Below are 10,768 nucleotides of genomic sequence, written 5' to 3'. Positions count from 1 at the left end.
TACCTGGAGATTATATATGGCAGGTAAATCTTTAGCTCTGCATAAATATGACTGGAAAGACACCCATAAAACTGCATGGCTTTATAATTCACATATTTCCGTCCCTGTATCACAGGCAAAAGGAGATGTAATGCAGACTAAATTGCATCATTTTTGTATTCTTAACAGTATCGCATCTGACCTTAAAAGTCTTTTGCAAACATGAGTATGAACAGGTACCATATGTAAAGGTTTTGCAATTTAAATGTTTCCTTGGGCAAAACTATCTTTTCCATCAGTTGGACTAAAACTACTTCAAAGCCCTTGTCAGCTCAAATAATTTAAAAATCAAAAGCCCTTGGAGTTATATTAATATAACAACTAAATTACTGTATTATAATTCTATTTTGTATTTACATCACGTGTGTGTACGAGTCAGAAGTTATCATTGTTATATTAAACGACTCTACGTTGTGGATTAAGCACTTCAGGTTTCGAAAGTGCCTGTTTACTAGTGTTTTTGATTGTAGAGTCTGTGTGCTATGCTAGTGTGGAGATTAGAGATTAGAAAATAGAAGAACTTGTGGGGGTCTCACCCCATCTGAGTTCAATCTCGGAACTTCTAACGTCCCAGAGATTTCTCAGTGGAGTCCACGGATACCGTTCCTCTGCAATATCAGACACTACTCTCCTGTGGAGAACTGCTTACAGTCTGTATGGAGCTCCTGACCCCCACCAACATCTACATGTACAGAAGACACATCTAATATGTTTCTGGTTCTATCTAAAACTCTACAAAATTAACTCTACAAAATGAAAGTCTACAGTTGGCAGGCACGCACTAATCTGTTGATAGCATCTGAAATCTGAACTAATTTAAGATAAGAATATACATACTAATAAATGGCAATACTAGTTTCTTATTTTTTTTAGACATTAGTGAAAGAAATGTAATTACAGGAGTTTAGGTGGGGTGTAAGACGATGTTTAATAGCAAGCGTTTATACCCCCGTGACGATAAGTAGTGTGAAGACGGTGTTGGTGAGGAACGCGCTGGGAGGAGTGATGTCAGGCCAAGCTTAGTGTAGCAGCTTACTGGTGTGAGGAGGAGGATGGTGACCAGACTGCGTTTGGGTGTGTGTGTGTGGAACGAGGATGACAGCGGGCAATGGCTTGTCGTAGTCCCAGAGTCGATGGTACTGGGGGGGTTCGGTTAAAGCCCCCAGCCCAGGACAGGAAGGAGTGCTGCTGATTACAGCCTCCTGAATGAGGATAGGCACTCTCAGGGACAGGGCACCTATCCGGAAGGGCAGGCGAGGGTCAGCCTTTCAGTCCAGCTGTCGGAAAACTCTACCCTGCCCCCTCCTTCACTTCCAAAGGGCTTTGGAAAAGTTTAGTATCTCACAGTTTCACTGTCTACATGTCACATTTTAGGAATAACAGTGGCAGTTCATTGAAGAGTGACATTGAAGAAAGTATAGTCTGCTTGTTCAATTTGAGCAGCAACAGTCGCCCCCTGGGGGTAGAGGGGGAGGAGGGTGTGTTCAATTACACTCTCAGTTAAAACAAAAGAAACGGACTGAAAAATGAACAATAAAAGGAAGCACCAATAATCTAACAATAACTACCTATTAACCCTATATTTACCCTACATCTGTGACCCTTATATATATATATATATTTATATTTATATATATTTTTAAATTTATTTATTTATTTTAATTTTTTTAAATTTTTTTCTACTGCCTGCGCTGGGGTTTTTCTTCCCAAGTCTCTGGTTGTAAAATCTTGGCCATGGCACTTGTCTTGTGCTTGGATTCACCCCTAAACCCCGCCGCCCCCCATGAAGGGGTCACACCGGCGTGGTCCTCCGGCTGGCCGCGTCTTTGAAGTCCTTGGAGTTGGAGTTGTGAGCCTGAAGGAACTCCCTTTCCGAGTTGAGCAAGGTCCCCCCGGGGGCCTTGCTGGGGTCGCGGGACAGCGTGTACATGGAGATATCGCCGCTGGCAGGGCCACTGTAGCCGCCCTTGCCCATAGGGGAGGTGTCGCGGGACGCAGGCTCGCTGGAGCGGGAGCTCGAGCGGCGGTGGAAGCGGTAGCGGTAGCTCGGGATGCGGCCGAACGCCGATTTCTTGATGAGCTCGGTGCGCGACTTGGCCCGCTGCTTGCGGTGCTTCTCTATGAACATGTGCACGGCCAACACGCCCACCATCTCGGCCATGATGAAGGAGAGCGCGCCGAAGTAGAAGGACCAACCGTATGAGTAGCTCTTCTTGGAATCACTTTGCCCGGGGTCTCCTGAGTTGGCAGATATGTACACAATTATCCCGATGATGTTACTGAGCCCTACGGCAACGGACAGGGAGGGGAGAGGGAGAAAAGGGGAGTGAGCGTTCAAGAAAGAGGAAGAATGAAGGAGGGATGGGAAAGAAGGAAGGAGGGAGGAGTCAGGATACATTACACGTTTTGAGTCTCAACACACCTCGTCACACCTTCACACAGAAAGGCTCAGCACGTTCCACACCAGCCAAGAGCAGCAAACACATCAAGAATTTTAGCTGCGTTTCATCCATTCACTAATTTTTGAGAGGAAATGATTAGAAATTCGGTTTCACCAACTTTGAATATAGTGATAAGAAGGGAGTATCTAGTGGTAGAAGGATGTTGGCAACGCCAAGGTCATGTTTCAATTCCAAAGGATTATACGTGATTTAAAAATGTAAAAATGTTGTGAAAGTATGTAAAATATTACCTTCTATGAGTGGCTCTGGATAAGATAGTTTAGCATATGGAGAATGCTCGAGTCATACAGCATAAGCTGATACACACAGACAGACAGACAGACACTGGATGAGGTACACAGAGCACATGCAGTCATAGCACAAGGTGTCATTCTCATTTTGTTTAGCAGACTCTAGGCCTGTCTGCTCACTAAATACAGCTGACTGAATCAGCCATTTATGTGTTTCCAGTTCCTAATGGGGTCGTCTCTAAATATTTATCAACATAGAATTTTTTCACGCCTACCAGCCTTTGTGAGAGCACAACACCACATGGATCAATGCTGTGTTCTAACAGGGCCTGAAAGTGTCTGTGTCAATAATCCCAGTTAATCAGTCAACAAGCAGTCAACACACCTCAGCGTCTGTGGGGGCGGATGACATCATAACACGTTTGTGAGTGAATATGTTCCCAGTGCACTGCAAACTAACTGGGCGCACTCCCAGACACTCAGCCATGCACAGACGGCCCTGATTGGACGTTTAGCTCCAGTTCGCTGATTCTCAGCCGGTCAAAAACCGTAAAGGATTACACGCACTGCGTTGCATGGCTTTTATGTTTTACAAACTACAGCTCCTCCTAAATGTAATTGTTATAAATTTGACTTTTGAATGGGCCTCGTACATTTTCGTATTATATTACATTTCTTGTACTTTTGTCGTGGCAGATTCAGAGAGTCAGATTCAGCAAAAGCTTACACCGTCACCAAATTGTCATAAATTACCTTGGATGGCACTGTTTGTACAAGAGGTCACAGTTCATGAGAATTATAAATTAACATATTTGACACCCATAAATGATCAATAAAGCTGAGCGCCATGTCTGATTTGTATCATTCATTAAAATAACGTCTTCTGGTAAAAAGCACAACTTTCTTGATCAATAATTGGAATTGAGCATTAACGACTTCATTAGTGGATTGAACAGTTGCTGAAGCTGAGTAACAGAAGCCTTACAAGCTTCACGTTCAGTCAGTACTGGTCACTATCCACACAGACATAAAGAAAGTATGGTTTCATAGGAAATCAGGCCTGGCAAAGCAAGGGCTGATGGGTAATCTCACACTGTCATGTCTTACAGAATGGTCTCTGGACAGTGAACGTCAATTGCTAATGTCATGAATTAATTTTAATTTAAGTTTAATTTGGCAGTAAATTCAGAATATAAAGTCAGTGGGTGATATAGCTCATCAGACGTTAGCTGATGAATAACTGCTCTCAAAACTTCAGTACTACTGCTGCAAGACGATGACACATCAAGGTTAATTTATATTTTATATTCAAACCCAAAGCTAATTTAACAGCTAGCTAAAATAGTTATAATCCATTAGATGAATAAAGGTAGTCTCATAAATTTTGTACATATCCTATTCTAAGTGGGAGAAAATTGGTGGATGCAATAACTCCTCATGAATCACACATATGAACAATTTAATAACGATTTAAGAAAGATTTAAAAATGAATTCATAGCTGTTTCAGAACAATCTGAGTGATTTAAGAAGGATATGAGGGTGTTTATGAATCCCCTTGTGCGCGTAGGGAAGCAGTAAGGGGGTAAACCCTGAACAAACGAGTTCATACAGAACTCAGCCACTAGGGTCCTCACATGCCAATCCGCCTACACCTGTGTCAAGCTAGAGGGGTCAAGGTGTGTTGCTGAGGTTTAATAGTCATGATTGTGCATGTTGTAATGGTTCTGTAGACAGACATCTATTTTGGCATTGCAGTACTATATGATGAATGTGTGTATTCTCGCAGTTTTATAGATGGTGAAGTGTTTTTTTTGCAGTGTTACAGATGAGGAGGGTGTGTTACCACAGTGCTGTAGATGGGTAGTGTGTATAGACTAGCACTGTGTGTGTATCTGAGTGTGTGTGTGCTGTAGATAGGGCAGTGTGTGTTACCAGCTGAGACGAAGAAGATTCCGGCACTGAGGATGACGTTGTGTCTGGTTCTGTAGAATTCGCTGGCAGCCACACACAGTCCTCCCATGAAGAGCAAACCAACACTCGTAATGGGGAATACACTGGAGGCCCTAACTGCCCCTGAAGAGAGAGACACACACATGTGCGCGCACGTGCACACACACACACACACGCACACACACGCACACACACACACGCACAAACTCACACAGACCACACACACACGCGCACACACACACACACAAACTCACACAGACCACACACACCACACATACGTCACACACACACAAAGACTTCAGCCATCATATTAATACATTAGTACATCATACTGAATTAGTGTAACTTCAATATATGTAATGTGTTATACCTGAATTTAATAGCTGTAAGCTAATATTTTTGGACCTGTTTTAAATGTTATTGAATGTGTGTGTATTTGTTTGTTTATTGGTGGTGTTGGTGTGTGTGTGTGTGTGTGTGTGTGTGTGTGTGGCACTCGGACAGGGTCCGGTAGCTACACTAGAATCCAGTGTGACATTCAGGATCTTCAGCGGTTTGTTTCATGGTACAAGCGTCTGAACTGAGACAGACAGACCCCTTCAGAAACAGCAGCTCCTCCACACTCTTTAGCCCTCACAGATCTGACCTCTGGAACAGACAGCCTCCGTCTGAGAAGCGTCACACTTCCCCCAATTAGCCACATGTTGTCCTTGAAGTCCTAGAGCAGAAAACTCACTCCAAACTGGGTCTCCTCGGACCAACCCCGCCCCCAGCCCCTCCTCCAACCCGCCCCCGGCCCCTCCTCCAACCCCGCCCCGACCCCTCCCCCAACCCCGCCCCCAGCCCCTCCTCCAACCCCGCCCCCAGTCCCTCCTCCAACCCACCCCCCGTCATCTTCTTGCCTGCCTTCAGCTCAGGCAGAATGGAAGTGGAACCTGGGAAGGTGTGAAGAACAATGTGAATGGCCTGCCTATCTGCTCTCATCAGGGTGGCATCAGATAATGCATCACTGCGCATCTGTCCCTCCAAAGCCCTTCTGCTGTATATATGGTGCTAATGTCTGTGCCCTGTGCAGAGGGGTGAGGGACTGGCACCCACGCCAGCCGCTCCACATCAGTCACACAGGGCTCTGTTACACGCTAGTGCTTCACCAGCTTTCCACCAGAGCTTTAAAGTCATCTGTAAGCCATATTAAAAATGGCTAGACAGACAGACAGAAAGACAGACACAGACAGATAGATAGATAGATAGATAGATAGATAGATAGATAGATAGATAGATAGATAGATAGATAGATAGATAGATAGATAGATAGAAAATAATAATAATGATAATAATATTTACAAATATCATTATTACTATTATTTTGTATTACTTATAAACAAATTACTGAAAAATGGTATTAGTAAAAATAACACAACCATGCATGTTGTCAGTTTCACCAGTCCCCCATTCTGCCCTCCTCTATCAGCTACCCCCCCAGCCCACGCCATCCTGCCCTCCTCTATCAGCTACCCCCCCAGCCCACGCCATCCTGCCCTCCTCTATCAGCTACCCCCCCAGCCCACGCCATCCTGCTCTCCCCTATCAGCTACCCCCCCAGCCCACGCCATTCTGCCCTCCTCTATCAGCTACCCCCCCAGCCCACGCCATCCTGCCCTCCTCTATCAGCTACCCCCCCAGCCCATGCCATTCTGCCCTCCTCTATCAGCTACCCCCCCAGCCCACGCCATCCTGCTCTCCTCTATCAGCTACCCCCCCAGCCCACGCCATTCTGCCCTCCTCTATCAGCTACCCCCCCAGCCCACGCCATTCTGCCCTCCTCTATCAGCTACCCCCCCAGCCCACGCCATTCTGCCCTCCTCTATCAGCTACCCCCCCAGCCCACGCCATCCTGCCCTCCTCTATCAGCTACCCCCCAGCCCACGCCATCCTGCCCTCCTCTATCAGCTACCCCCCCAGCCCACGCCATCCTGCCCTCCTCTATCAGCTACCCCCCCAGCCCACGCCATCCTGCTCTCCCCTATCAGCTACCCCCCCAGCCCACGCCATTCTGCCCTCCTCTATCAGCTACCCCCCCAGCCCACGCCATCCTGCCCTCCTCTATCAGCTACCCCCCCAGCCCATGCCATTCTGCCCTCCTCTATCAGCTACCCCCCCAGCCCACGCCATCCTGCTCTCCTCTATCAGCTACCCCCCCAGCCCACGCCATTCTGCCCTCCTCTATCAGCTACCCCCCCAGCCCACGCCATTCTGCCCTCCTCTATCAGCTACCCCCCCAGCCCACGCCATTCTGCCCTCCTCTATCAGCTACCCCCCCAGCCCACGCCATCCTGCCCTCCTCTATCAGCTACCCCCCAGCCCACGCCATCCTGCCCTCCTCTATCAGCTACCCCCCCAGCCCACGCCATCCTGCCCTCCTCTATCAGCTACCCCCCCAGCCCACGCCATCCTGCTCTCCCCTATCAGCTACCCCCCCAGCCCACGCCATTCTGCCCTCCTCTATCAGCTACCCCCCCAGCCCACGCCATCCTGCCCTCCTCTATCAGCTACCCCCCCAGCCCATGCCATTCTGCCCTCCTCTATCAGCTACCCCCCCAGCCCACGCCATCCTGCTCTCCTCTATCAGCTACCCCCCCAGCCCACGCCATTCTGCCCTCCTCTATCAGCTACCCCCCCAGCCCACGCCATTCTGCCCTCCTCTATCAGCTACCCCCCCAGCCCACGCCATTCTGCCCTCCTCTATCAGCTACCCCCCCAGCCCACGCCATCCTGCCCTCCTCTATCAGCTACCCCCCAGCCCACGCCATCCTGCCCTCCTCTATCAGCTACCCCCCCAGCCCACGCCATCCTGCCCTCCTCTATCAGCTACCCCCCCAGCCCATGCCATTCTGCCCTCCTCTATCAGCTACCCCCCAGCCCACGCCATTCTGCCCTCCTCTATCAGCTACCCCCCAGCCCACGCCATCCTGCCCTCCTCTATCAGCTACCCCCCCAGCCCACGCCATTCTGCCCTCCTCTATCAGCTACCCCCCCAGCCCACGCCATCCTGTCCTCCTCTATCAGCTACCCCCCCCCCCCCCCCAGCCCATGCCATTCTGCCCTCCTCCATCAGTCAGAGTTCTCAAAGGAATCAGCAGTACCCAGGGGGACACCTCATTAATATACTGGTGCCCAGGGGAAGACCAAATACTCTTCCATCATTCAATTTTACTGCCATCCTTGAAAAATGAATCACTGGCCACTTAAGAATGTAACTACAGGAGGAGATGGGAGACACTCAACTACAGGGGAAGATGGGAGACACTCAACTACAGGGGGAGATGGGAGACATTCAACTACAGGGGAAGATGGGAGACACTCAACTACAGGGGGAGATGGGAGACACTCAACTACAGGGGGAGATGGGAGACACTCAACCACAGGGGGAGATGGGAGACACTCAACTACAGGGGGAGATGGGAGACACTCAACTACAGGAGGAGATGGGAGACACTCAACTACAGCGGGAGATGAGAGACACTCAACTACAGGGGGAGATGGGAGACACTCAACTACAGGAGGAGATGGGAGACACTCAACTACAGGGGGAGATGGGAGACACTCAACTACAGGAGGAGATGGGAGACACTCAACTACAGGGGGAGATGGGAGACACTCAACTACAGGAGGAGATGGGAGACACTCAACTACAGCGGGAGATGAGAGACACTCAACTACAGGGGGAGATGGGAGACACTCAACTACAGGGGGAGATGGGAGACACTCAACTACAGGAGGAGATGGGAGACACTCAACTACAGGGGGAGATGGGAGACACTCAACTACAGGAGGAGATGGGAGACACTCAACTACAGGGGGAGATGGGAGACACTTAACTACAGGAGGAGATGGGAGACACTCAACTACAGGGGGAGATGGGAGACACTTAACTACATGAGGAGATGGGAGACACTTAACTACAGGGGGAGATGGGAGACACTCAACTACAGGAGGAGATGGGAGACACTCAACTACAGGGGGAGATGAGAGACACTCAACTACAGGAGGAGATGGGAGACACTCAACTACAGGGGGAGATGGGAGACACTTAACTACAGGAGGAGATGGGAGACACTTGTTAAAGCATATTTTAAACGTGCCTGCCAGATTCCACTTTGATATTCCTTGTGGTGTTAACCATGCCAAAAAAATCCCTCGCACTGAACAAACACCATTGAAAGTGGGTGTGAATTAAATGAATCTCTGTAGGAGTCTGTGGAGACCATTTACCACAGGAGATAAGGCCACATGATTAGGTGTCCTGAGCTGCCTGAAGAGAGTGCTGTGAAGCACAGAATCAGTGCAGTTCTGAGCGTGTACCACAGCAGGGTGGAGGAGTCACTGCTGGAGGGTGGGCTGGGTGGAGGTACCACTCCTCTCGGGTGGTGGGGTTGCACTTAGTAGGGTGGAGGGGCCACAGCTACCAGTGAGGTGGAGGACATGAGTCGTGTGCCCCTGTGCCTGTGGGTGGTGGGTGGGCGGTACCCAACACCTCACAGAACAGAAAGGGATGCGTCCAGTGCAGGACAGAGGACATCGCCTGGTTTAAGACAGCTCCAATATGACCAAAGAGAGGCATGCTTACAGCACTTTAAAGAGAGAGAGATAGACAGAAGGAGAGGGAGGGTCCCATTTCCACTCCACCCCTCTGCTCCTCTCAAACCAGGCTGCCTGCAAAATGGTGCTGTGCCCCGAAACATATCCGACTGGTACCTTTATTTCCGCTGACAGTCCAATGACACCAACAATCGTTCTCAAGACCTGCGAGGAAGCCCCAGTGAAAGGCTCCCAGCCAGGCCGCAGGGCATGTCCACATACCTCTCAGTGGACGGAGCTCCCGCCTTCTCTCACTCTGTCTGTCTGCTTCTCCCTCTGTCCCTCCATCGCTCTCATTCTATCTCATTTTTATCTCCCTCTCTCTCTCTCTCTCTCTCTCTCTGTCTGTTTCTCTCTCAGTCTCAGATTCTCTATGATTTCTATCAGTCTTCCCCTCAAGACACAGAAAAAAATACCAAGATCTTGGAAGTACAATTTTGGAGAGCAGATTCTTAAATGCATACGCTCTCCCTCCCACACACGCAGACACACACACACACACACACACATGGACACATTGCGACTTAGACCTATTTCCCCAGGCATTTCAGCCTAAAAAAAGCCTTTTGTGAATACTTATTGGCAGGAGCCTTGCTTGCTGTGGGTTGTTGTTTTCAAGATGCCAGTCCCACATCTGTGCTGTATCTCCACAAATTGCCTGTGTGAGGATCTATGTGAGACCACCTGTGTTACACTCCCTGAGTGTGACCACCTGTGTGAGACCACCTGTTTGAGGCTCTCTTTATGAAGGTTTATGTTAGACTGCCAAGGTGAGAGAATACGTGTATATGTGAGACTATCTGTGTGAGACTCCCATTGTGGATATGTGAAACTATCTGTGTGAGACTCCCATTGTGTATATGTGAAACTGCGTGAGACTCCCATTGTGCGGGTAAATATGAGACTATCTGTGTGAGACTCCCCTTGTGCGGGTATATATGAGACTATCTGTGTGAGACTCCCATTGTGTATATGTGAAACTGCGTGAGACTCCCCTTGTGCGGGTATATATGAGACTATCTGTGTGAGACTCCCCTTGTGCGGGTATATATGAGACTATCTGTGTGAGACTCCCCTTGTGCGGGTATATATGAGACTATCTGTGTGAGACTCCCCTTGTGCGGGTATATATGAGACTATCTGTTTGAGACTCCCCTTGTGCGGGTATATATGAGACTATCTGTGTGAGACTCCCCTTGTGCGGGTATATATGAGACTATCTGTGTGAGACTCCCCTTGTGCGGGTATATATGAGACTATCTCATATATATACGATAGTATATGTCTGTCTGAAAGCAAAGACATTTCCAAGATGCTGAAGACCTCCTGAAACTAGTTACATTGACATGGTGACACGGTTTGGTAACTTGGTACATTTCTTTAAGATTGTGATTTTTATCAGTTGATGTGAACCATCCAGATTCAGTATTCCAACACCTAGCATTTTC

General features: G+C 48.7%; 1 protein-coding gene across 1 annotated transcript in view; it reads right to left on the bottom strand.

Annotated features, from left to right (window-relative positions):
• Positions 1 to 427: 427 nt before the first annotated feature.
• The window catches only part of cacng3b (calcium channel, voltage-dependent, gamma subunit 3b), a 48,078-nt gene continuing 37,737 nt past the window's right edge, over positions 428 to 10,768 (bottom strand). The window contains exons 3-4 of the mRNA XM_027031053.3: positions 4,665 to 4,805; positions 428 to 2,325 (exon numbers count right to left, since the gene is read on the bottom strand). Of these exons, the coding sequence (XP_026886854.1) occupies positions 1,832 to 2,325; positions 4,665 to 4,805 (635 nt within the window). The 3' untranslated portion in view covers positions 428 to 1,831. The remainder of the gene's footprint in view (positions 2,326 to 4,664; positions 4,806 to 10,768) is intronic.

Source organism: Electrophorus electricus, chromosome 3, assembly GCF_041902795.1.
Source record: "Electrophorus electricus isolate QZ-2024a chromosome 3, ASM4190279v1, whole genome shotgun sequence".
NCBI classification, from domain to species: Eukaryota; Metazoa; Chordata; class Actinopteri; order Gymnotiformes; family Gymnotidae; genus Electrophorus; species Electrophorus electricus.
Note: the sequence above shows the minus strand (reverse complement) of the source record. Positions and strands in the feature narration are given on the sequence as shown.